This window comes from Cornus florida, unplaced genomic scaffold, assembly GCF_030987335.1.
Source record: "Cornus florida cultivar Cherokee Brave unplaced genomic scaffold, ASM3098733v1 CherokeeBrave_3.0.0_Hap2_Chr01, whole genome shotgun sequence".
In the NCBI taxonomy this organism is placed as follows: domain Eukaryota; kingdom Viridiplantae; phylum Streptophyta; class Magnoliopsida; order Cornales; family Cornaceae; genus Cornus; species Cornus florida.
Window position 1 is genome coordinate 83,823,699 of NW_026775571.1, and position 24,387 is coordinate 83,848,085.

Here is a 24,387-nt window from a genome sequence, read left to right on the forward strand (position 1 = left end):
GCAAAATCTGAAATTATTTATATGAGAAATTTTGATCACAACTATGGGAAAATCATAAATAATTCTAATAACAAAATCATTAATTAAAAGTCAGCTAACATAAACCAAACCTTAATAAATTATATAAATTAATATTCGTCCTGAGACATAAAAAAATATATATATAAGCCACCAACATGTCAGGTCAAACAAGTAGGTTAAACTAGCCCAAACAACCATTATTCATACTTTTTAATTCACCAAAGATTATAATATTCCTATAAATATCTACAAGAAATTCATATAGTAATTATGAGTTACCTAACACCGATTAATTTCCACAATATGGTGAGATTGAGCCCTGAGGTATATATTGCAGTATATTCTAACAACTTTAATTTGCTTCAAGAAGAGAAATCCACTTGATCATAAAAAAAAATTGATAATAATTTTATTTTTCATTTTTTATGGTGATAATTTTTAATTTTCTTTATGAAGTTTAAACAAATTAACTGAATTAAATCTGACCATAATAATTTGAATATAATCCTGAGATTAATCGAGATTCCAACCCAATATTTCCAAATCAAACACAATCTGAGTTTAAATGAGTGTTTGGTTTAGTTTCCTTGAAACAGTTTTCGAAAACTCATAAGACACCAATGCAAGCATGGTTTGCCACTAAAAAAAAATAGTATTTAAAAACTCAAAAATACAAAATTATTCTCAAATAAATGTAAAAGACAGTTAACTGAAAACATATACGGAGTATCTTTTTTTTTAATTGAGTTTTCAGAAAATAGTTTCAACCTAAGTCATATAAAGCGGGAGCAAGAGCGAATTTGAGAGCGAGAGTGCAAAAGCGGTAAAATTAAGTCACAAATAATGAGAATTTAAGCAAAAGTGTGCGCCAAGCGTGAGAGCGACACCTGTTGAAAAAAATTGTGTGGCTTAACTTCCGACTATGCCTGTGGTGATCTAATGATTGGGCCAACTGGGCATGTGGTTTCCTGTTTTTGTAAATTGTGCAGAGTTCTTCTGGGCCTTATGGGTCTGTATTTTATTCAACCTAGGATGAAGCCCAATGTAACTGCAACTGCAACATAAAAAATTCGGAAGGTTTACAATTTTTTTATTTTTCGTTCTCTGCAACTGCAACATATGTCCAAAAAGACACACACACATACATATATATTATGCCATTTTTTACATTATCTTTTGAATATATAATGGAAGCCATGTCTTGGGTCAATTTATTGTCTATATTTTAAGTTAAAATTACAACATTAAAGTCAAGAAGAGCCACTCACACTATTCTATCACAAACACAACAAACATCCAAAAATTAACATATATTTATATATCCATAATACTGTAATATATACATACATATATACATATTTCTCAGATTAATTAGAGCACAAACACACCTAAGAACACCAAAATTATCCAATGAAGAAAGCTCAAATCATAATAATCCCAACACCTGGAATTGGAAACCTTGTCCCAGCAGTTGAGTTCGCTCAACACCTAACCAACACAGACCAACGATTCATAGCCACTATTTTCATTATCAGCTTTCCTCAAAGACCACTCGTCGGCGCGTATGTTGACTCACGCGCCACCACCGCCACCGGAAGCGTCCGTTTCGTCCACCTACCACCCCTGGACCCACCCTCACCCGATCAGTACAAAGCCCCCCTGGGCTTCATTTCACTCATGATAGAGAAACACAGACCACACGTAAAGCATGCGATCAACAACCTCGTATCAACCGAGTCCGAGTCTGACTCGGTCCCACTCGCCGGGTTATTCGTCGACATGTTCTGTACTTCGATGATTGATGTTGCCGGTGAATTGGGTGTCCCCTGCTATCTTTATTTCCCGTCTCCGGCAACTTTTCTCGGCTTCATGCTCCACCTACCAACTTTACAAACCCGAGTCACCACCGATTTTGATGACTCGGATACTGAGTTCACCATCCCGGGTTTTGCCAACTCAGTCCCCTCACGAGTCTTCCCTCCAGCAATGTTGAAGATAAAAGAGGATGGCTACTATTGGTTTTTACACCATGGAGGCAGATACAGGGAAACAAAGGGTATTATTGTAAATACGTTTCGAGAACTCGAACCGTACGCTCTTGACACGTTTTTGGATGGTGATGTACCACCCGTTTATCCAATCGGACCGGTTATCGACCACCATGGACCGGGAAGATGGCACTCGGACCTGGCCCACCACGACGACATCATGAAATGGCTTGATCCCCACCCTCCATCATCGGTTGTTTTCTTATGCTTTGGAAGCATGGGCAGTCTAAGTGGGGCCCAAGTGAGAGAAATCGCAACTGGTTTGGAGCGAACCGGGTACCGGTTCGTGTGGGCGATTCGCCAACTACCCAAAGGCACACTGGACCTCCCAACTGATTACATGGATCTCAAGGAAATAATGCCTGATGGGTTCTTGGAACGGACGGCTGGGATAGGATTGGTGTGTGGATGGGTTCCACAAGTGTCCATCCTGGCCCACAAAGCCATTGGTGGATTCGTGTCACACTGTGGTTGGAACTCGATTTTGGAGAGTTTGTGGTATGGTGTGCCGATTGCAACTTGGCCGGTGTACGCGGAGCAGCAGATGAATGCCTTTGAGATGATGAAGGAGTTGGGATTAGCGGTGGAGATCAGTTTGGATTACAGGGCGGGGAGTGATTTGGTGTTGGCGGAGGAGGTGGAGAGAGGTGTGAGGCGCTTGATGGACGGTGATGGTGAGGTCAGGATCAAGTGGAAAGAGATGAGTGAGAAGAGCAGAAAGGCTGTGATGGAAAATGGATCATCTTTTACAGCGCGGAGGAACTTGATTGGGGAATTAATGGCTGCGATTTGAGGAAGAGTCCAAATTGGGCCCACTTTGCCTTCATTTATTTATCTATTTTGGGATAAATAACACTGTCTTCCAAATTTGCAATGAAGTAGGAAGAGTACTACTTTTTCTTTTTCTTTTTATTTTTATTTTTTTCGTCTAGCTTACCATCTCTTAGGTCTATATTCTCAAGCTTGTGCGCGTCCCAATCCTTGTAAGAAAGTATTGATCAATATTATTACCAATTGTTTTTGGAAAATAACATATTATTAACATTTTTAGGAAAAAATTTTGGTGACAGAAAATTGAACCACTGACAATATTGTGTGGATCCCACTCTAAGTTACACAATTTTTTTTAACCGGTGTCGCTCTCACGTTTCGAACCCACTCCTGTTCTCACGTTCCACGCACACTCTTACTTAAATTCTCATTATATAGAAACTTAATTCTACCCTTTTCACAATCTCACTCTCTATTTCGCTTTCACTCTCACTTTTTATGACTTAAGACCTATCACTGTTTTACTTTTGGTGGTTCAACTTTCAACCCACAAAGTTACAAAAAATGCAGCATTGCAACTAAAATAGTTGGAGGAATAGTTGTGCATAAGTCTCTTAGGGATGGACCTATACAATGTATACATAGTTGAGTGGATTGCCGCACTTATTTATTTGTTATATACCTACCTCTATGGTCTATTTTAAAATTACCCCAATTAAAATTATAAAAAAAACTCCACCATTCTCCCGGTAACATTATTTTATCTTGATTTTGTTGAAGGCCAACTCACATGATTTTTTAGGTCTGTCTCCAACGAGTTCTTAGCTTAATTTGTTGTATTTGTAAATGTAAAGCAAGACACTTTGTTATTATTGGTCTTCAATTATTTAAACTTTAAAGTTAGTTTTAACAATTCTTAATACGGAAAATATTTTTTAAAGAAATTAAAGTTGTTATTTTTTTTTATACATAAATAGATATTTGGTTTGTAATTCTGAAAACAATTTTCAGAAATTCTAAAAATAGGGAACAATTTTCAAAGAACTATAAAAGATTATTCTCTAAAAATAAAAATTTTTATAACTAAGTTTTCAGAAAATAGTTCTCAGAAAACTAAACCAAACAGATTTTTTTTGTACAATTTTAAACTTTCAGTTTTGTTTCCATAATTATAAACTAAGTAAGCCGTAACATCTCTAAAAAATATGATTTGAGTTCTAAGGCCCAAAATTTGAAAGGATAGGGTCCGGATAAAGCCCCCAAATCCAATTTGATTTTTAGGCCCCATCAAAACTGGTTCAGCCTATAACTGAAACGTGTAAAATTATCTTAATAGTTTGACAATGAATGTATTTAAAATATTTGCTAATAGATCAAATTGTTTGTCCAAAGGAATGATACACTTAACGATAACTTTTACCCCACTATATAACCGACTTGACGTGTCAATTAAGTTAAGAAAATATTTTTATTCTTTTAAAAAGTTGACAAGAGTCTTTATTGGATTCTATCTATTTATTGAGATAATTATAAAAACTTATTTTTGTAACAGTACTCTTGACCGTGAGTGTTGGGTGCACAGTTTAGTGGCTTGGGACCTATCAATTTAGTGATAACAAATTAACTTGCTCCGTCTTATTAGTTGTTTAATCACTAACAGAGTGAGTTGATAAAAAGTCACACTGTGCACAACGGAACGATAATAGGTAATTTCACCCGTTCTATTTATATTTCAAGAATACTTATATACCCCCTTATAATACTAATATTGCTAAAATGTGGTTTCTTAAACCTAATCTATTGTTTCACGGATTTTGACCGTTATTTTTACAATTAAGACTAGACTTCTACTGAAAATTTCCAATTCCAACCTAATTAGAGTTGACCTTAAAATAATAACAATACTCGTCTCCTCCTGACATGCAATGATGAAATGTCCTCCTTACGAATGGAAATTGTGCAAAGATTATCATTTACAACAACCCTCTAAGAGTAAAACAATAGGATACTTCTCTCCACTTGTATCAGGAGATACCCTCTACTCACAGTTAGTTTGAAACTTTGGATTGCAAGACCATTGGAAGTATAAGTACGTCAAAAAAAAAAAAACAAAACAAAACAAAACAAAAAACAAAGGCCAAAAAAGAAAAAGAAAAAGAAAAAATCTTGGATGAACATTTAGCCGGAGGAAAATCAAAGCAGATACCAATCCAACTATATATATTTTTGATTTCGTAGTTTGTACACACTTCCAATGAATCTCGAATCCTAACCTCTCTTTAAAAAATAAAGATTTGGTACCGCTGGACTACTGACCCGTTAATTCAATCCAACTAGAATAATTCAACTAACATCTTAAAAAGTTTTGAATTCAATAAATTCGTGGTAAAATGATAAGAGTTGGACTAATTTGATTTCCTTTCTTTTTTCTTTTTTTTTTTCTTTATTATTATTATTATTATTATTTTATATATATGAATGGAGAATGATGTCATCATAAAAACGTGATTTTTCACTATATTACAAATTATCTCTATCTTATTACTTAACCACAACATCTAACAAACAGGTCATCCATCAAACTGGGCATATATACTAAGTAAACTGGATTCCCTCTTGGTGACAGGAAACCGTGTCCACCGGTGCATCGTAACGGCACCGCACCAGCATAGAGCCCAACACAGGGGCCACTTTTTTTTTTTTATCTAATGTTTCTAAATTGTACATCTTATTAATTTATTTTAGAAATTTTAATTGTGCAAAAAATGAAATTATAAAATGTTACAAATTGTAACCATAATATTATAAGATAACATAATTAATAATTCTCATTAGCCTCTGGACATTTTGTTACCGAGAGACATATTGGCAGCCGCGGATCATCAGTCGACAACAAATATACGTAATATTACACCAATTATGCAAAATAGGAAATTATTTATATGAGAAATTTTAATCACAACTATGGGAAAATCATAAATAATTCTAATAACAATAAATCTCAAATAACACCAATGGCGCAAATACTAAAATTATAAAATATTATAAATTTGAACCATAGCTTTAACAAAATCATTAATTAAAAGTGAGCTAACATAAAACAAACCTTAATAAATTATATAAATTAATATTCGTTCTGAGACATAAAAATTATATAAAAGCCACCAACATGTAAAATTAGCCCAAACAACCATTGTTCATACTTTTTAATTCACCAAAGATTATGTTATTCCTATAATCTACAAGAAATTCATATAGTAATTATGAACTACCAATTAATTACCAGAATATGGTGAGAATGAGCCATCAGGTATATATTGCTGTATATTCTAACAACTTTAATTTGCTTCAACAAGAGAAATCCACTTGATCCTAAAGAATTGATAATAATTTTATTTTTCATTTTTTATGGTGATAACTTTTAATTTTCTTTATGAAGTTTAAACAAATAAACTGAATTAAATCTGACCATAATAATCCGAATGTAATCTTGACATTAATCGAAATTCCAACCCAATATATTCAAATCGAACACAATTTGAGTTTAAATGAGTGTTTGGTTTAGTTTCCTTGAAACAGTTTTTCAAAACTCATAGGACGACAATTTGCATGGTTTGCCACTAAAAAAAATAAAAATTTAAAAACTCAAAAATAAAAAATTATTCTCAAATAAATGTAAAAGACAGTTAATTGAAAACATATATTTTTTTAATTGAGTTTTCCCGACTATGCCATGGTGATCTCTTGGGCCAACCGGGCCTGTGGTTTCCTATTTTTGTAAATTGTGCAGAGTTCTTCTGGGCCTTATGGGTCTGTATTTTATTCAGCTTATGATGAAGCCCAATATAACTGCAACTGCAACATAAAAAATTGGGAAGGTTACAATTTTTTATTTTTCGTTCTCTGCATGTGCAACGTTTGTCCAAAAGATATATATATATATACACACACACTAGGAAAAGGCACGTGGGTTGCACGAATCTTTTGTAACTTATAGAATTTCTGTTTTCATATATATTTTTTTAATTATTGATTTGAAGCTTGTAACAATAAACCTATTGTAACTCTTCTTATATTAATTAATAAATATATTTTTTTATTAATAAATAAATATTGAAATAATTTGAAATTGATAAAATAGAAAATTTGTGATAGAGTTTTACAAAAATAAATTTATTTTGTGTAAAAATATTCATAATAAATAGATAAATAGAGGTTATATTGATAGAGTTTTATAGAAAATAAAATAGCTAATTTGTGGTACAGTTTTCTATAAATTATTTTATTTTGTTTAAATATATTCTTGTCTAATTAGATTTTATTTTATTAAAAAACTCAAAATAAATAGATAATGTGATAGAGTTTTATAGAAAATAAAATAGCTAATTTGCCGTAGATTTTTTAGAAATTTTTTATTTTCTTTAAATATATTCTTGTCCAATTATATATTCATTTATTAAAAAAAAAAACTCATAATAAATAGATAAATAGGTGTTTGAGTTTTATAGAAAATCTTTTAAAACCTATTTTTATATGAATTAATAAATATTTTTATATATTAATAATTCTTGTCTAATTAGATTACCTTTTATTAAAAAAAAAAAAAAAAAAAAAAACTCATAATAAAAGGTAATTTGTGGTAGGGTTTTAGAAAAATTATTTTATTTTTTATATCAATTAAAAAAATATTTTTATATTAATGATCTTTCTCTAATTAGATTTCCTTTTATTAAAAAAACTCATAATAAATAAATAAATAGGTAATTTGTGTTAGAGTTTAATAGAAACTCTTTTAAAAACTCTTTTTCTATCAATTAATAAATATTTTTTATATTAATAATTCTTGTATAATTAAATTTTTTTTATTAAAAAAAACTCATAATAAATAGATAAATAGGTAATTTGTGTTAGAATTTTATAGAAACTCTTTAAATATATCTTTATCTAATGTGATTGAGTTTTATTGAAAATAAAATAAGTAATTTGTGATAGAGTTTTCTAGAAATTATTTTATTTTTTTTAAATATATCATTGTCTAATTAGATTTCATTTTATTAAGAAACTCATAATAAAAGCTAATTTGTGATAGAGTTTAAAAATTTTATTTTATATTATATATCAATTAGTAAATATTTTTAATATTAATAATTATTGGCTAATTAAATTATCTTTTATTAAAAATTCTTAATAATAAATAGATAAATAGGTTAATTTGAATTTTATTAGGTAGATTTTATAGTTGTTTTTTTTTTATTTTTTTTATTTAAAAAAAAACTCTTTTCATATGAATTAATAAATATTTTTTTATATAAATAAATAAATACTGGTATTTTATATAAAAACTCTTTTTGTATTAATTAATAAATAATTTCTTATCTTATATAAATAAATAAATACTGAAACTGAAACTCTTTGGGAGCTTCTATATTTTCTCTAGAAATTTGGATCTGTAGAATTCTCAATTTTTGTACCCTTTCCTCCATGCCTCTGTTTATGGGCTTATTTTATAGGATGACTACATGTGTCATCTCCTAATAATGACTGGGCCGGGCCGGTTATGTTGTGAGAATTATTCATAAAAAGTAACTATTCTTTTTATATCAATTAATAAATATTTTATTGTGATTGATTTTTTTAGGTAATTGTCAGAATTTTATAAAAACTATATTATTGTGATTGATTTTATTAGGTAATTTTTAGAGTTTTATAGAAACTAATTTTATATCAATCAATAAATATTTTTTATATAAATAAATAACTACTGAAATACTAAAACTCATAATAAAAGCTAATTTGTTATATGTGATAGAGTTTCAAAGAAAATAAAATAGTTAATTTGTGGTAGAATTTAGGTAATTTATGTTAGAGTTTTATAGAAACTCTTTAAATATATCCTTATCCAATGTAATAGAGTTTTATTGAAAATAAAATAGATAAGTTATGGTAGAATTTTATATCAATTATTTATTTTCTTTATATATATATATATATATATATATATATATATATATCCTTGTCTAATTAGGTTTTCTTTTATTAAAAAACTCATAATAAAAGGTAATTTGTGGTAGAGTTTTCGAAATTTTTTAAAATTTTTTATATCAATTATTAAATATATTTTTAATTAATAATTTTATTTGTGTTATATTTTTTTTACCAAAAAATTCATAATAAATAGATAAATATGTAATTTGTGTTATAATTTTATATAAACTCTTTTAAAAAATTATTTTGTTTTTTTTAAATATATCATTATCTAATTAGATTTTCTTTTAATAATAAATAGATAAATACAAGTTATATGTGATAATGTTTTAAAGAAAATAAAATAGATAATTTGTGTTAGAGTTTGATAGAAATTCTTTTATTTTTTGTAAAAATATTCATAATAAATACATAAATATAGGTTATATGTTATAATGTTTTATAGAAAATAAAATAACTAATTTGTGGTAGAGTTTTATAGAAATTATAATAAATAGATAATATGAAAGAATTTTATAGAAAATAAAACAGTTAATTTGTGGTAGAGTTTTAGAAAAATTATTTTATTTTATATATCAATTAATAAATATTTTATATATCAATAATTCTTATCTAATTAGATTTTCTTTTATTAAAAAATTCTTAATAATAAATAGATAAATGGGTTAATTTGAATTTTAATAGGTACATTTTAGAGTTTTATAGAGTTTTTTTTTTGTTTTTTTTTTTTTTTTTTTTTTTTTTTTATATAAACTATTTTCATATGAATTAATAAATATTTCTTTTATATAAATAAATAAATACTGAAACTCTTTCTACATTTAATAATAGTATAGATAAAAAATCTTTTTAGATCAATTAATAAATTTATATATATATAAATAAATAAATACTGAAACTCATTTGCTGAGCTTCTGTATTTTGTTCTGCAATTCTGGATTTCTAGAATTATCAATTTCTGTACCCATTTCTCTTTCCTCAATACCTCTATTTATAGGCTTATTGGATTAATAGGATGATGGCATGTGTCCTCTCCTAATAATGACTAGGTCAGGCCAGTTATATTGTAAGAATTATTCATAAAAAATAACTATTCTTTTTATATCAATTTTAAAAAAAATTATTGTGATTGCATGATTTTATTAGGTAATTTTTAGAGTTTTATAGAAATTATTTTTACAAAAATATTTTTATATCAATTAATAAATATTTTATTGTGATTAATTTTATTAGGTAATTTTGAAAGTTTTATAGAAACTATTTTTATATCAATTAATAAATATTTTTATATATAAATAAATAAATATTGAAACTTATAATAAAAGCTAATTTGTTATATGCGATAGAGTTTCAAAGAAAATAAAATAGTTAATTTGTAGTAGAGTTTAGGTAATTTATGTTACAGTTTTATAAAAACTCTTTAAATATATTATTGTCTAATATAATAGAGTTTTATTAAAAATGAAATATGTAATTTGTGCTAGAATTTTATATCAATTATTTTTATTTTCTCTATATATATATATATATATTTGCCCACACACACACACACACACATATATATATATTCTTGTCTAAGTAGATTTTTTTTAATTAAAAAACTCATAATTAAAGGTAATTTGTGGTAGAGTTTTAGAAAAAATATTTTATTTTTTTTATCAGTTATTAAATATTTTTTTAATTAATAATTCTGGTTTAATTATATTTTCTTTTATTAAAAAACTCATAATAAATAGATAAATAGGTAATTTGTGCTAGAGTTTTATATAAACTCTTTTAAAAAATTATTTTATTTTCTTTAAATATATATCATTGTCTAATTAGATTTTCTTATATTAAAAAACTCAAAATAAATAGATAAATACAGGTTTTATGTGATAGAGTTTTAAAGAAAATAAAATAGATAATTTGTGTTAGAGTTTAATAGAAATTCCGTTTTTTCTGTAAAAATATTAATAAAAATTTCATAAATATAGGTTATATGTGATAGAGTTATATATATATATATATATATATATATATATATATATATATATATATATATATAATTAGCTAATTTGTGGTAGAGTTTTATATAAATTATTTTATTTTGTTTAAATATATTCTTGTCTAGTTAGATTTTATTTTTAAAAAAAACTCATAATAAATATATAATATGAAAGAGTTTTATGGAAAATAAAACAGTTAATTTGTGGTTGCAAATTTGTTGTAAAGTTTTAGAAAATATATTTTATTTTATATATCAATTAATAAATTTTTTTTATATCAATAATTCTTGTTTAATTAGATTTTTTTTAATTAAAATATTCTTAATAATAAATAGATAAATAGGTTAATTTGAATTTTATTAAGTTAATTTTAGAGTTAGCTAATTTGTGATAGATTTTATAGAAGATTTTAAATTTCTTTAAATATTTTCTTGTTTATTTATATTTTCTTTTATTAGAAAAACTCAAAATAAATAAATAAATAGATAATACATGTTAGAGTTTTATAAAAAATATTTTAAAAACTCTTTTTATAAGAATTAATAAATATTTTTATATATTAATAATTCTTGTCTAATTAGATTACCCTTTACAAAAAACAAAAAAAAAAAAAAAACCTCATAATTAAAGGTAATTTGTGGTAGAGTATTAATTTTTTTAAAATTTTTTTATTTCAATTAAAAATATTTGTTATATTAATAATTCTTTGTCTAATTTGATTTTTTTATATAAAAAAAATTTATAATAATAAAAAAATAAATATGTAATTTGTGTTAGAATTTTATAGAAACACTTTAAAAATCACTTTTTATATCCATTAATAAATAATTTTTTATATTAATAATACTTGTTTAATTAGATTTTTTTTTATTAAATAACTCATAATAAATAAGTAATTTGTGTTAGAGTTTTATAAAAATTTTTTAAATATATCTTTATCTAGTGTGATAGAGTTTTATTGAAAATTAAATAGTTAATTTGTGATAGAGTTTTATAGAAATTATTTTATTTTCTTTAAATATATTCTTGTCTAATTATATTTAATTTTATTAAGAAACTCATTATAAAAGCTAATTTGTAGTAGAGTTTTAAAAAAATTATTTTATTTTATATATCAAATAATAAATATTTTTTATATTAAAATTTTTTGTCTAATTAGATTTTCTTTTATTTAAAAAATCATAATAATAAATAGATAAATAGGTTAATTTAAATTTTATTGGGCAGATTTTAGTGTTTTATTGGGTTATTTATTTATTTTATTTTTTATAAAAACTGTTTTCGTATCTGTTAATAAATATTTTTTTATATAAATACTTAAATACTGAAACTATTTGCATATTTAATAATAGTATAGATTTCTCTTTTTATATTAATTAATAAATATTTTTTAAATAAATAAATAAATACTAAAACTTTTTAACAGAATTTTTGTATTTTACTATGGAATTCTGTATTTCTAAAATTATCAATTTCTGTACCCTTTCCTCTTTTCTCCATACTTTTATTTATAGGCTTATTGGATTAATGAGATGATGACACATGTTCTCTCCAGATAATGACATAATCATAACGGGCCGGTTATATTGTGATAATTATTTATAAAAAATAACTATTCTTTTTATATCAATTAATAAATATTTTATTGTGATTGATTTTATTAGGTAATTTTTGGAGTTTTATAAAAATTATTTTTATATTAATTAATAAATATTTTTTTATATAAATAAATAAATATTAAAATATTTTATACATTTAATAATAGTATAAATATAAATATATATATCTAATAAATTATTATCTTTTAAACAGATAATGGACACCATGTTGTGGGTCAATTTATTGTATATATTTTAAAGTTGAAATTCTTCTGTCCCACTAACAATTAAAGTCAAAAAGAACAGCTCACGCTATTCTATGACAAACACAACAAGTCTACAAAAATCCAAAAATGAACATACTCATATATCTATAATACTGTAATATATACATACATATATACATATTTCTAGATTAATTAGAGCACAACACAAAGAAACCAAAATTATCCAATGAAGAAAGCTCAAATCATAATCATCCCAACACCAGGAATTGGAAACCTTGTCCCAGCAGTTGAGTTCGCTCAACACCTAACCAACACAGACCAACGATTCATAGCAACTATTTTCATTATCAGCTTTCCTCAAAGACCACTCGTCGGCGCGTATGTTGACTCACGCGCCACCACCGCCACCGGAAGCGTCCGTTTCGTCCACCTACCACCCCTGGACCCACCCTCACCCGATCAGTACAAAGCCCCCCTGGGCTTCATTTCACTCATGATAGAGAAACACAAACCACACGTAAAGCATGCGATCAACAACCTCGTATCAACCGAGTCCGAGTCTGACTCGGTCCCACTCGCCGGGTTATTCGTCGACATGTTCTGTACTTCGATGATTGATGTTGCCGGTGAATTGGGTGTCCCCTGCTATCTTTACTTCGCGTCTCCGGCGGCTTTTCTCGGCTTCATGCTCCACCTACCAACGTTACAAACCCGAGTCACCACCGATTTTGATGACTCGGATACTGAGTTCACCATCCCGGGTTTCGCCAACTCAGTCCCCTCACGAGTCTTCCCTCCAACAATGTTGAAGATAAAAGAGGATGGGAACTATTGGTTTTTACACCATGGAGGCAGGTACAAGGAAACAAAGGGTATTATTGTAAATACGTTTCGAGAACTCGAACCGTACGCTCTTAACTCGTTTTTGGATAGTGATGTACCATCGGTTTATCCAATCGGACCGGTTATCGACCACCATGGATCGGGAAGATGGCACTCGGACCGTGCCCACCACGACGACATCATGAAATGGCTTGATCCCCACCCTCCATCGTCGGTTGTTTTCTTATGCTTTGGAAGCATGGGCAGTCTAAGTGGGGCCCAAGTGAGAGAAATCGCAACCGGTTTGGAGCGAACCGGGTACCGGTTCGTGTTGGCGATTCGCCAACCACCCAAAGGCACACTGGACCTCCCAACTGATTACATGGATCTCAAGGAAATAATGCCTGATGGGTTCTTGGAACGGACGGCTGGGATAGGATTGGTGTGTGGATGGGTCCCACAAGTGTCCATCCTGGCCCACAAAGCCATTGGTGGATTCGTGTCACACTGTGGTTGGAACTCGATTTTGGAGAGCTTGTGGTATGGTGTGCCGATTGCAACTTGGCCGGTGTACGCGGAGCAGCAGATGAATGCCTTTGAGATGGTGAAGGAGTTGGGATTAGCGGTGGAGATCAGTTTGGATTACAGGGCAGGGAGTAGTGATTTGGTGTTGGCGGAGGAGGTGGAGAGAGGTGTAAGGCGCTTGATGGACGATGATGGTGAGGTCAGGATCAAGTGGACAGAGATGAGTGAGAACAGCAGAAAGGCTGTGATGGAAAATGGATCATCTTTTACAGCCCTGGCGAACTTGATTGGGGAATTAATGGCTGCGATTTGAGGAAGAGTCCAAGTTGGGCCCACTTTGCCTTCATTTATTTATCTATCTTGGGATAAATAGCTGTGTCTTCCAAATTTGCAATTAAGTGGAAGAGTACTACTATATATATATATATATATATATTTAGCTTACTAGCTCCTAGGTCTCTATTCTCAAGCTCGTGCGCGTGCCAGTGCCAATCCTAGTAAGAAAGTATTGATAAATATTATTATGAAGAGAAATGATAAGTTTTTCGATTTCAATTAACGATTCTTTCTATGAATATAACGTGGTTGGATCACGTTGGACTTATTTTATTTATTTATTTATTATATACTTACCTCTATAGTCTATTTTAAAATTACCCCAATTTAAATTATTAAAAACTCCACCATTATCCCGATAACATTATTTTATCTTGATTTTGTTGAAGGCTGATTTTTTAGGTTCGTCTCCAGCGAGTTCTTCGCTTAATTTGTTATATTTGTAAATGTAAAGCAAGATACATCGTTATTATTGATCTTCAATTATTTAAACTTTAAAGTTAGTTTTAACAATTCTTAATAATGAAAATATTTTTTAAAGAAATTAAAGTTGTTATTTTTTTATACATAAATAGATGTTTGGTTCGTAATTCTGAAAACACTTATCAGAAATTCTAAAAATAGAGAACAGTTTTCAGATAATTATAAAAGACTGTTCTCTAAAAATAGATATTTTTATAACTGAATTTTCAGAAAATAATTTTTAAAAAACTGAACCAAATAGAATTTTTTGTACAATTTTAAATTTTTAGTCTTGTTTCCATAATTACAAACTAAATAAGTCCTAACTTTTTAAAAAAATCTGACATTGTTGCCTTTTCCTTTCTGCAGGCCTCGCGTACCATAATCATTCCAGAATGATTTGAGTTCTAAGGCCCAATTTTTGAAAGGATAGGGTCCGGATAAAGCCCCCAAATCCAATTTGATTTTTAGGCGTCATCAAAACTGGCTCAGCCTATAACTGAAACGTGTATCTTAATAGTTTGACAATGAAAATATAATACCAAAAATCATGATATAAAACAAGTCCAAGTGTAGATGTATTTAAATAATTTGCTAATAGATCAAATTGGTTGACCAAAGGAAAATGATACACTTGACGATAATTTTTACCCGATTAAATAATTTGCCTTTTTTGTAGCAGTACTCTTGACCGAATAAGTGAATGTTGTGTGCAAAGTTTGGTGGCTTGGGACCTATCAATTTAGAGATAACAGATTATCTTGCTTTGTCTTATTAGTCGTTTAATCGCTAACGAAGTGAGTGGATAAAAACTTGCACAGTGCACAATGGGAACGAAAACGATAATAGATAATACTTATATACCCCCTTATAGTACTAAAATTGCTAAAATGTTGTTTCTTAAACCTGATCTATTCTTTCGGATTTGGACAGTTATTTTTATCATTAAGACTAAACTTGTGCCGAAAATTTTCAATTCCAGCCTAATTAGAGTTGACCTTAAAAATAATAACAATGCTCGTCTCCTCCTGACATGCAATGATGAAATGTGCTCCTTACGAATGGAGATTGTGCAAAGATTATCATTTACAACAGCCCTCTGACAGTAAAACAATTGGATACTTCTCTCCACTTGTATCAGGAGATACCCTACTCACAATTAGTTTGAAACTTTGGATTGCAAGATCATTGGACGAAAAAAAAAAAAAAATTTCTTGGATGAACATTTAGCCGGAGGAAAATCAAAGCAGATACCAATCCAACTGTATATTTTTTTGATTTCGTGGTTGGTACACACTTTCACTGAATCTCGAATCCTGATCTCTCTTTGAAAAATAAGAATTTAGTACTGCTGGATCATTGACCCGTTAATCCAATCCAACTAATATAATTCAACTAACATCTTAAAAAGTTTTGAATTCAACAAATCCGTGGTAAAATGATAAGAGTTGGACTAGTTCGATTTCCTTTCTTTTCATTTTTTTTTTTCTTATTATTATTTTTTATATAAAAATGGAGAATGATGTCATCATAAAAACGTCATTTTTCACTCAAAGGTGAATTTGACCATCGAACTCTATATTACAAACTATCTCTTTCTCATTAATTAACCACAACATCTAACAAACGAGTCTTCCATCAAACTGGACATATATACCAAGTAAACCAGATTCCTCTTGTTGACAAGGAATCCCATCTCCATCGGTGCATCGTAACGGCACCGCACCAGCATAGAGCCCAACACAGGGGCCATGTTGGGTTCCGTGCCGATGTAACAAAATTGCATCGTTTTGATGTATTGACGCGGTAGAAGGGATTTGGGCGGTGTTTTCAATTAGAGTAATGATATTTGGACATCTTTCTCAAGTCGAACTGTTTAACCTAACTAATTGCTGACATCAAAAATCCTAAATTGAGTCCAACTAGAAACTTACTTTAATGGCATTCAAATGTTACAAAAAAATATTTTTCTTTCAATTAATTCAGTAAAATATACTCCTTCCGTCCCAATATAAGTGTCGTCATTAAGAACTTTATGTGTCATAATTTCCAATGACGACACTTAAATTAACATGGAGTGAGTATATAGACAACTCTAAACAAATGAATGAATGGTGTAATTAACCAAAACTGAAAAAAAAAAAAAAAAAAAAAAAAAAAAAAAAAAAAAAAGAGAGACACAGTAACAAAATAAAAGCAGTAAAATGCAGAAAGAGTAAACAGTAATTACAAAGTACAACCCAGAATCTCATGAGTACTGACTCACTGTCATGAAACTTGGTGAGGTTAATTTCCTGAAGGAATAAAAAACTTCCAGATCCGAACATCATCACTTTTTCCTTTTATGGAGGTTTCTTGTAGAGAGAACACAATTTCCTGATCTGGTCACCACTTGTTTTTTTCCATTTTTGAAGGGTGAGATGATCATACTAAAAGATTGACAAAAACAAGACAAGGGTGGATCAGTACTGGTGCATGGGAAGAGCTGACTTATATTTGCTTCCCTTGTCAAAAGTATGACAAAAGGCCAAGTGGTTTACATAAAGAGAATATGATGACTTGGAGAAAAGAGAAAGTAGAGAGAGTCTTCTCTTCAGACAATTAAGATCTCTTCTTATCATTAAAGTTCTCTCCTCATCTAATAGTTTTATGTTTTATTTGACTCTAACTGTGCATAAATTCAATACTCGGATGGGATTGGACATATGATCTGAAACTGTGTCTCGTACACACCTTATCAGGATTTGATGCCTCAAAACGATGACAGAAAATATAAATCAAAATTAAATAAATAATTAAACAATAGTATTAGTTTTCATAAACAGCCGGGACAATGAAAAGGGTGCTCTATTGTGATATATATGTATGTTGCGTAGAGGTACTATTGCGTAAATCTAACTCTTTTCAAACTTCGCAGTAGCAGAAGCATTGTGGACACTGCTCTAGTTTCATTTAATTGTAAGGCGAGCATGCCTTAATCACGTTTCATCCAATTGATGAAGAATGTTTAATCACAAATTTTCACCGCATTAATCCTGGCCATCATGGTTAAGTACTTTACAAATAAAGGTGTTCATTTGATCCATGAATCCGATTCGATTCAATATCAATTTTTAGCTTGCGAGTTCAGTGGTGGATTCAAAAATTAGGAATCCGTAGGGATTGATTAGAATTAAATTTTCTAGCTTACGAATCGAATTGATTTAGGTTATCTAAACTGATCTGTGGTCACCCCTCTTTACAACAAACTTAACCAAAAATAAAAACATCTAACAAGACATAAGCATATCCAACCAGGCATTCATTGGAGAGGTGACTACAACATAAACTTTGAATATATGCAATTACTCACAAATATATGTAATTACTCGTTGTTTGGCCTAAAGCGTGCCTTGGTTAGGGGTGCGCATGAGTTTCCTCACCTACAAGCATGCCAAGACCGTGATCGGTTCGATTTGTGCACCGAGTTCTATGAAATTCGGGCCGTCACAATTTAAGCAATTATATTCTCCATTAACAACATGTAAATTAATTTAAATTTCATATTGTTCAAACCCTTAGCATATTAATAATAATAATACATTCCAAGCCTTAATGAAACCAAACTATGCAAAGTCAAGCTAATATTCCTGGTATTACTACCAATAGGGCTATAGCCTTAACCTTATCTGACTTGGACGACTGTGGATAACAGAAATGAGACTCTCATAGATCCTTCTGGACCTCCACCATTTTGGCCCTAATCAAAGGGCTCTACCAGCCAAGTAGGATTTTTTTTTAAAAAATTTAATTTATTTTATGTAGAAGGAGAGAGAGAGACCTCATAATAATTCAAAAGAGAAACTTGAAGGCTTAACACTACAACATAAATGAAGCAAAACAGTAAATGCATCAAAGTAAATGTTAACCAAAGATTAAATATAAATGCTGAAATTGAAAGCAAGAAACTTAAAGAAAGAAAAAATAGGAAACAAAGGTAAGGTAATCAACCTTGAGCTATTTTGCAGGAGGTAAGCTACAACTAAGACAAATGTGGAATATTGAAGACCACAAGAAAGACAATATGAACTTAGTTGTGTTGTTAGTGTTGGATCTTTATTCAGACATAAATGAGTTCTATTTATAGTCAAAGTCATGGATCGTGGATTGGATTTCTCATAAACAACTGGGATAGTCCTCTGGAATACAAGTTGTCATATGCACGTACTGTTGGGATTTATATGCCCTGGCATAGCATATTCCTGTTTGGATTAAAGTGACATATGTTCCCGATGTTTCTGAAATATTTATGTTTTATACAATTGGTGAATTCAATGTATTATATTTCGATTCATTATAGCATTGATAGTGTCCATTTGATTACAAGAAATATTTATATATATGTATGTGATGGCAATCAATGCATGATATATAAATAGTAATCATAAATGGTTCATAGTCGGTAATTATGGATGGACTCATAATTAATTAAGATTTGAACTGGATCCGCGTTAGGTTGAGATATATTGCAAGAACCGTCGTATGCAATTGCTCCGTATCACCGTCATGACATTTGACTCTTAAGCATGAGAAAATTATAGGCTCTTTTATTAATTAATAATTACTTTGATTTGTTAGACGGATTCTTCGGGATCCTTAGACCGACACTTTGGGTAGTTATGTAATTAATAGTTAGAGGGTTATATTTTCGATATTTGCATCATTGCTACTTGTATTTATTTTGTATTGATTATGGTTGGTCACAAAGTAAATTCGAAGGTCTTCGTGTGTTTTTAGACAAAATGATTTATTATATATTTATTTATTTAAATTATTATTTTTGTCAAACAAATTTTTTATTGTGATCGAGGCAGAAATAATCAAAGGTACCAAAATAAATATGTTAATTAAGTAGTCGGATTGATGGCTTTATTTATCCGATAACTAATTATGCATAGAAGGGTCAAAGTGCAATATTGATTTAGAGGTTATTTATTATTTAATTGGAGTTCAATTAATTTCTTTTAGTGGAGTAGAAATTAATTTATGAATTAATTGAATTGGGTCCATGGACTAGGCCAATTATTAATTCATTATAGCCAATAAAATAATAGGCCCAATGAATTCTCACTCATAGCCCAACTTGATATTGGAATCATATTAGATTTGAGACATGTGAATTAGAGATTGAAAAGGATTAGTTGTTTCCTTTTATTTACCTTTATGTTGCCTATAAATATACATGGTCTATGTATATTTTTAAGGGTGATTTTTGGGAAGAAGGAAAAAGGAATTTATTTTCTCTCTCTAGAAAATTAGGGTTTATGTTCTCATCTAATGGAGGCTCCCACAAGCCTAGTTTTCCAAGGTCATTCATGGAGGCTTATGAGTGATTCCTAAAGGCAAAACAATTACCAAGAAGATGGAGATCCAAGGAGAAGGCATTTTGGTAAGGGATCTACAATAAGTGAAAACATTCACTTTAGAGGAAAGATTTAAAGATTTACTCAAACCTTTGATGTAAGTATTCAATCTAGTTTTATTGAATGAGACATCATATTTTATTTTTGCATAAAACTTGTCTCTATGTGATGAATCAAGATTTATGAATCAAAATCCCTCAAAAAGTTTTTAAATATTGCACGTTTCCCAACACGTACATATAGTAAAGCCGGGATCGAATGGCACAGATGGACTATCGCATTTAATTCAAAGTATGGAGCATCCTTTTGACTTGACGACCTGCCACCGGGTCTGTCACCTACTCTATTGCCCCTTATTCTAGGCACTTGAGTACCTCGTTGATTGGATCTGTCACTTCCCTCACTTTGGGATGCTCAAGTGTTTGGAAGGACAACGTCCATGGTTCTAGTGGCCTGACCATTCTTTGGCCGATGAACTTTATTCTCGTATTTTTAACTCTAGGTGATGGGCCACTGAGATAGGCTCGCTTGGGAGATTTAAAAGACGAGACTTCGCCACACTCAAACTCGACACTCTCTTCCTCTGCACTTGCTTGTGAGTCCCAATGTGAGACCGCGCAATTTAAATGCCCATTTTGAGTGCATGCACTAGCAAATTATGAATATTGCTCAAAATAAAACTCAAATTTGAGATCTAGTAAGGTAGTAATCCAAAACCTTGAAACATACCTGCCGGATTATGAGCATGAGTTTGTTGTTATTTTTATGAATGGCAAAACCATGAATCTTTTTTTTTTTTCGTTAAAGGTAAGCTTGTATATAAGGTTGAAAAAATTTACAGTGAGTCCCCAGATGGGGAAGATATAATAAAGACCAACAACAAAGAAGAAACAACCAATACAAATTTTGATCTGCTACAAGCAAAATACTCAAAAGCTAACCATCCAATTAAACTACAACCTTTTCAGCAGAAACAACAGTAGCAAGTAATGAATACCAAAGCCTCACGACAGCATTCCATTAAAACCTTCTCAGCAACAAAGGTCAAGGTAGGAGTAAGGCTTATCTACATGCTGTGGAACATCCCTGCTGAAAGAGAGTTTGTAGCTGAGAGGGAGAGTTGATCATCATCATGTCAGAGCTGGATTTTAACTTGAGTGTTGTTAGTCTGGCTCTCACACAGCTTTTAACTTGTGCAATGATGTTGTGGTAGGGTGTTGCTTGGTTACTAAAGGCTCTAGCATTTCTTTCCATCCAAATAAATTACACTGCAGCTACCCACAATAGCTTATGTACTAAGTAATCTGTTGATAACCAGTGTGTGGAGCACCATTGGATCATGTCATTCCAGCTGTTAGGCCTGTTGTAGAACCCAGCCACTTCTTGAACAAACTTCCATATGTTAGAGGAGTAATCACACTTGAAGAAAATGTGGTCAATTGACTCCCAATCTGTCTCATAGAGGTAGCACCTGTTTGTGTAGTGTTTATATAAGACAGGTTTGGCATTAAGTGTGTAGAGCCTTCCTCTTACAGCCAGCCAAAGAATGAGACTATGCTTACGGATGTGATGCTTAAACCATACCACTTTGTGCCAAGTAAAGATTGGTGATGCAGGGTTGAAGTATTTTAATATGTGAGCTATAGAGAAATCTCTGTTTGGACAAGGTAACCTTTCGACTGAATCTGGATTGGAGGAGGGTGAGGGTAGTTCATGTAATTGGGATATGAAACTTCTAGATTAGAAGAATTGGTGAAGCTGAATAGTGGTTGGATTGGCCCATTGGTTGTTGGAAATTAGTTTATCAACTAAGATGTTGTTATCTAGTTGAAGAATTTCCAAACCAATGAGACCCAATTGTTGTACAATAGGACCATTTGGTAACCAGTAGTCTAACCATAAGCTAGTATCCTTCCCTGTCCCCACCCTATGCCTTAGTAGACCTCTTGCCATTGTCCTCAGTCCTAATAGTTTCCTCCAAAACCCTGAACTCAGACATGAAGTTTTAAGGGCCCAAAAGCTCTTTGATTTTACAAGGTATTCCAGTGTCCATCTAGCAACCCTATTAGACAGCTCCAAATCTGGAAAACCAAGCTCACCATTACACTTGGGTCTGCACACAGCTTGCCAAGCCACCTTTGTTCCCTTATGCTTTAAATCAACCCCAGACCAAAAGAAGCTTCTAAGCAGTTGGTTGATTTGCTCAAGAACCTTTTTGGGAAGAATGAAAGCCTGAAACCAAAATGATTGAATGGAACAAAGAACTGATTTAACCAAAACAACCCTTCCTGCATACGATAAAAAACTTGACGTCCAGCTTCCAATTCTTGTTGTGATCTTTTCAATGAGTGTTTGGCAGTCCCTTGCTTTAATTAAGGATGAAGAAAGTGGCAGCCCAAGATACATGACAGGAAGTGAACCTGCTTCAAACTAAAAAAGTGATAAAATTGCTGCTTTCAGACCATTGTCAACCCTTGAGAAGAAAACCTTGGATTTCTCCCTATTCAGCTGCATTCCAAAAATATTACAGAAAAAAGATAGAGCTTCCATTAACACCCGAACTGAGTCCAAGTTAGCATGTGAGAACATCAAAATGTCATCTGCAAAAGAGAGGTGAGTGATTGACAGCCTTTTGCACCTCCAGTGAAACCTGAATCTTGGATTGTTTGCAATGTGTTTGTTAATACATAGTGACAAGACTTCCATTGCAATAACAAACAACATGGGGGAAAGAGGATCTCTTTCTTTGGTACCTCTCTTTCCTTTGAAGTAACCAAACATCTCCCCATTCAGTGAGATTAAAAAAGTTGGTGTAATTATACATTGTTTAATCCAATTGATAAAAAGAGCTGGGAAACCAAATAATTGAAGAGTGTCCAGGATAAACTGCCAGTGAATGGAATCAAAAGCCTTCCTTAAATCAATTTTTAGGGCACAATTTGGGGAATGGTTTGCTCTATGATAGCCATTTAGAAGCTCATGTGCTAGTATAATGTTGTCAGATATGTGTCAACCCTTAATGAAGGCAGTTTGGGTAGAACTAATAAGCAAGGGAAGTATAGGAGCTAGCTTGATGGAGATGAGTTTGGATATGGCCTTCTAGATTATGTTACAACAGGAAATAGGTTTGAAATCATTGGCTGATGTAGGGTTTGGTTTCTTGGGCACTAGAGCAATATATGAACTATTGATTTCAGTCAATATTTTCCCTGAAATGAAGAAATCCCTGATAGTTGCAGTGACATCCTGCCCCACAATTGGCCAGGAGTGCTTAAAGAAACAAGAATTGTATCTATCAAGACTCGGGCTCTTGTAGGGGTGGAATGAGATAATACAATCCTGTATCTCTTGGTCTGTGGGGATTGCTGTTAAGGAAGGTAGCAGGTTTAATGGTACAGTCTTTGTGATAACTTCTGAGAATGAATCCATACCTGGATAGCTGAAGTTGCATTGGCCAAGGATGCTTTGAAAATGGTTGAGCAACTCATTCTTAAGGTCCTGACCTTGGATTTGATTCCCATTTAGATCAGTAATTGAACGAACTTTCCTCCTGTTGGCTTTGGAGTTGAAGTTTTTCATGAAAAATGTGGTATTCTGGTCTCTTTCCTTAAGCCAATGTACCTGAGATTTTTGCTTGAAGAACATCTCCTCAGCCAGTAAAAGCTCAGTGAATTTCTGTGATAGCTCCTTCTCCCTGAGTCTGAGTACATCATTTGATGGGTTAGAATCAAGGTTTCTCTGGCAAAGGGACAGGTCCTCTCTAGCAGCCGCTACCCTTCTTGAGATTGCACTGAACTCCTTCTTATTCATCTGCTTAAGTGGTTGTTTTAAAGCTCTCAACTTCTGAACCAACCTAAACATTCTTGAACCATGCACCTCCATTTGCCAAGCTTGTGAAACAATTGTTGAGAAGTTAGGATTTAATGCCCAGAAATTGAAAAACCTGAAGGGGAGGTTCTTTTTAGGGGCTAGTGAACCAAAATTAACCACCATAGGAGAGTGGTCTGAGATTCCCTGTGGTAGGAAATGGCATTCCGCTTGTGTAAATTTAGCCATCCAAGGCTGGTTGATTAGAACTCTGTCTAACTTCCTAGAGATATTTGCACACCCAAAACTTCCATTAGACCGAGTATGGAATATACCATTGTACCTTAGGTCCTCAATGACAAATGATCCACTTTAATTACTAACTACTTCTCTCT

The 24,387-nt window shown here is 31.0% G+C and overlaps 3 protein-coding genes across 3 annotated transcripts; 2 read left to right on the top strand and 1 right to left on the bottom strand.

Annotated features, from left to right (window-relative positions):
- Positions 1-1,265: 1,265 nt before the first annotated feature.
- On the top strand, positions 1,266-3,111 carry LOC132303620 (UDP-glycosyltransferase 43-like). Its single transcript, XM_059800960.1, has one exon. The coding sequence runs from the start codon at positions 1,432-1,434 to the stop codon at positions 2,860-2,862; it is 1,431 nt and encodes a 476-aa protein (XP_059656943.1). The 5' UTR covers positions 1,266-1,431; the 3' UTR covers positions 2,863-3,111.
- Positions 3,112-12,758: 9,647 nt separating this feature from the next.
- Positions 12,759-14,540, top strand: LOC132303638 (UDP-glycosyltransferase 43-like). Its single transcript, XM_059800974.1, has one exon. The coding sequence runs from the start codon at positions 12,865-12,867 to the stop codon at positions 14,296-14,298; it is 1,434 nt and encodes a 477-aa protein (XP_059656957.1). The 5' UTR covers positions 12,759-12,864; the 3' UTR covers positions 14,299-14,540.
- A 7,385-nt stretch (positions 14,541-21,925) lies between these two features.
- Positions 21,926-24,178, bottom strand: LOC132276453 (uncharacterized). Its single transcript, XM_059777884.1, has 2 exons — positions 23,299-24,178; positions 21,926-22,605 (listed from the first exon to the last, which is right to left on the bottom strand). Exons 1-2 carry the CDS (start codon positions 24,176-24,178, stop codon positions 21,926-21,928), a joined length of 1,560 nt encoding a protein of 519 aa, XP_059633867.1.
- Between the last annotated feature and the right edge of the window lie 209 nt (positions 24,179-24,387).

Bases quoted from the DNA above. Each gene is read 5' to 3' on its own strand.
- LOC132303638 (XM_059800974.1), top strand. From the start codon at position 12,865: ATGAAGAAAGCTCAAATCATAATCATCCCAACACCAGGAATTGGAAAC.
- LOC132303620 (XM_059800960.1), top strand. From the start codon at position 1,432: ATGAAGAAAGCTCAAATCATAATAATCCCAACACCTGGAATTGGAAAC.
- LOC132276453 (XM_059777884.1), bottom strand. From the start codon at position 24,178: ATGGTGGTTAATTTTGGTTCACTAGCCCCTAAAAAGAACCTCCCCTTC. The intron at 22,606-23,298 runs GTAACATAATCT...AGTTTGAAGCAG, and splicing joins TTTCAAACCTATTTCCTGTT to GTTCACTTCCTGTCATGTAT.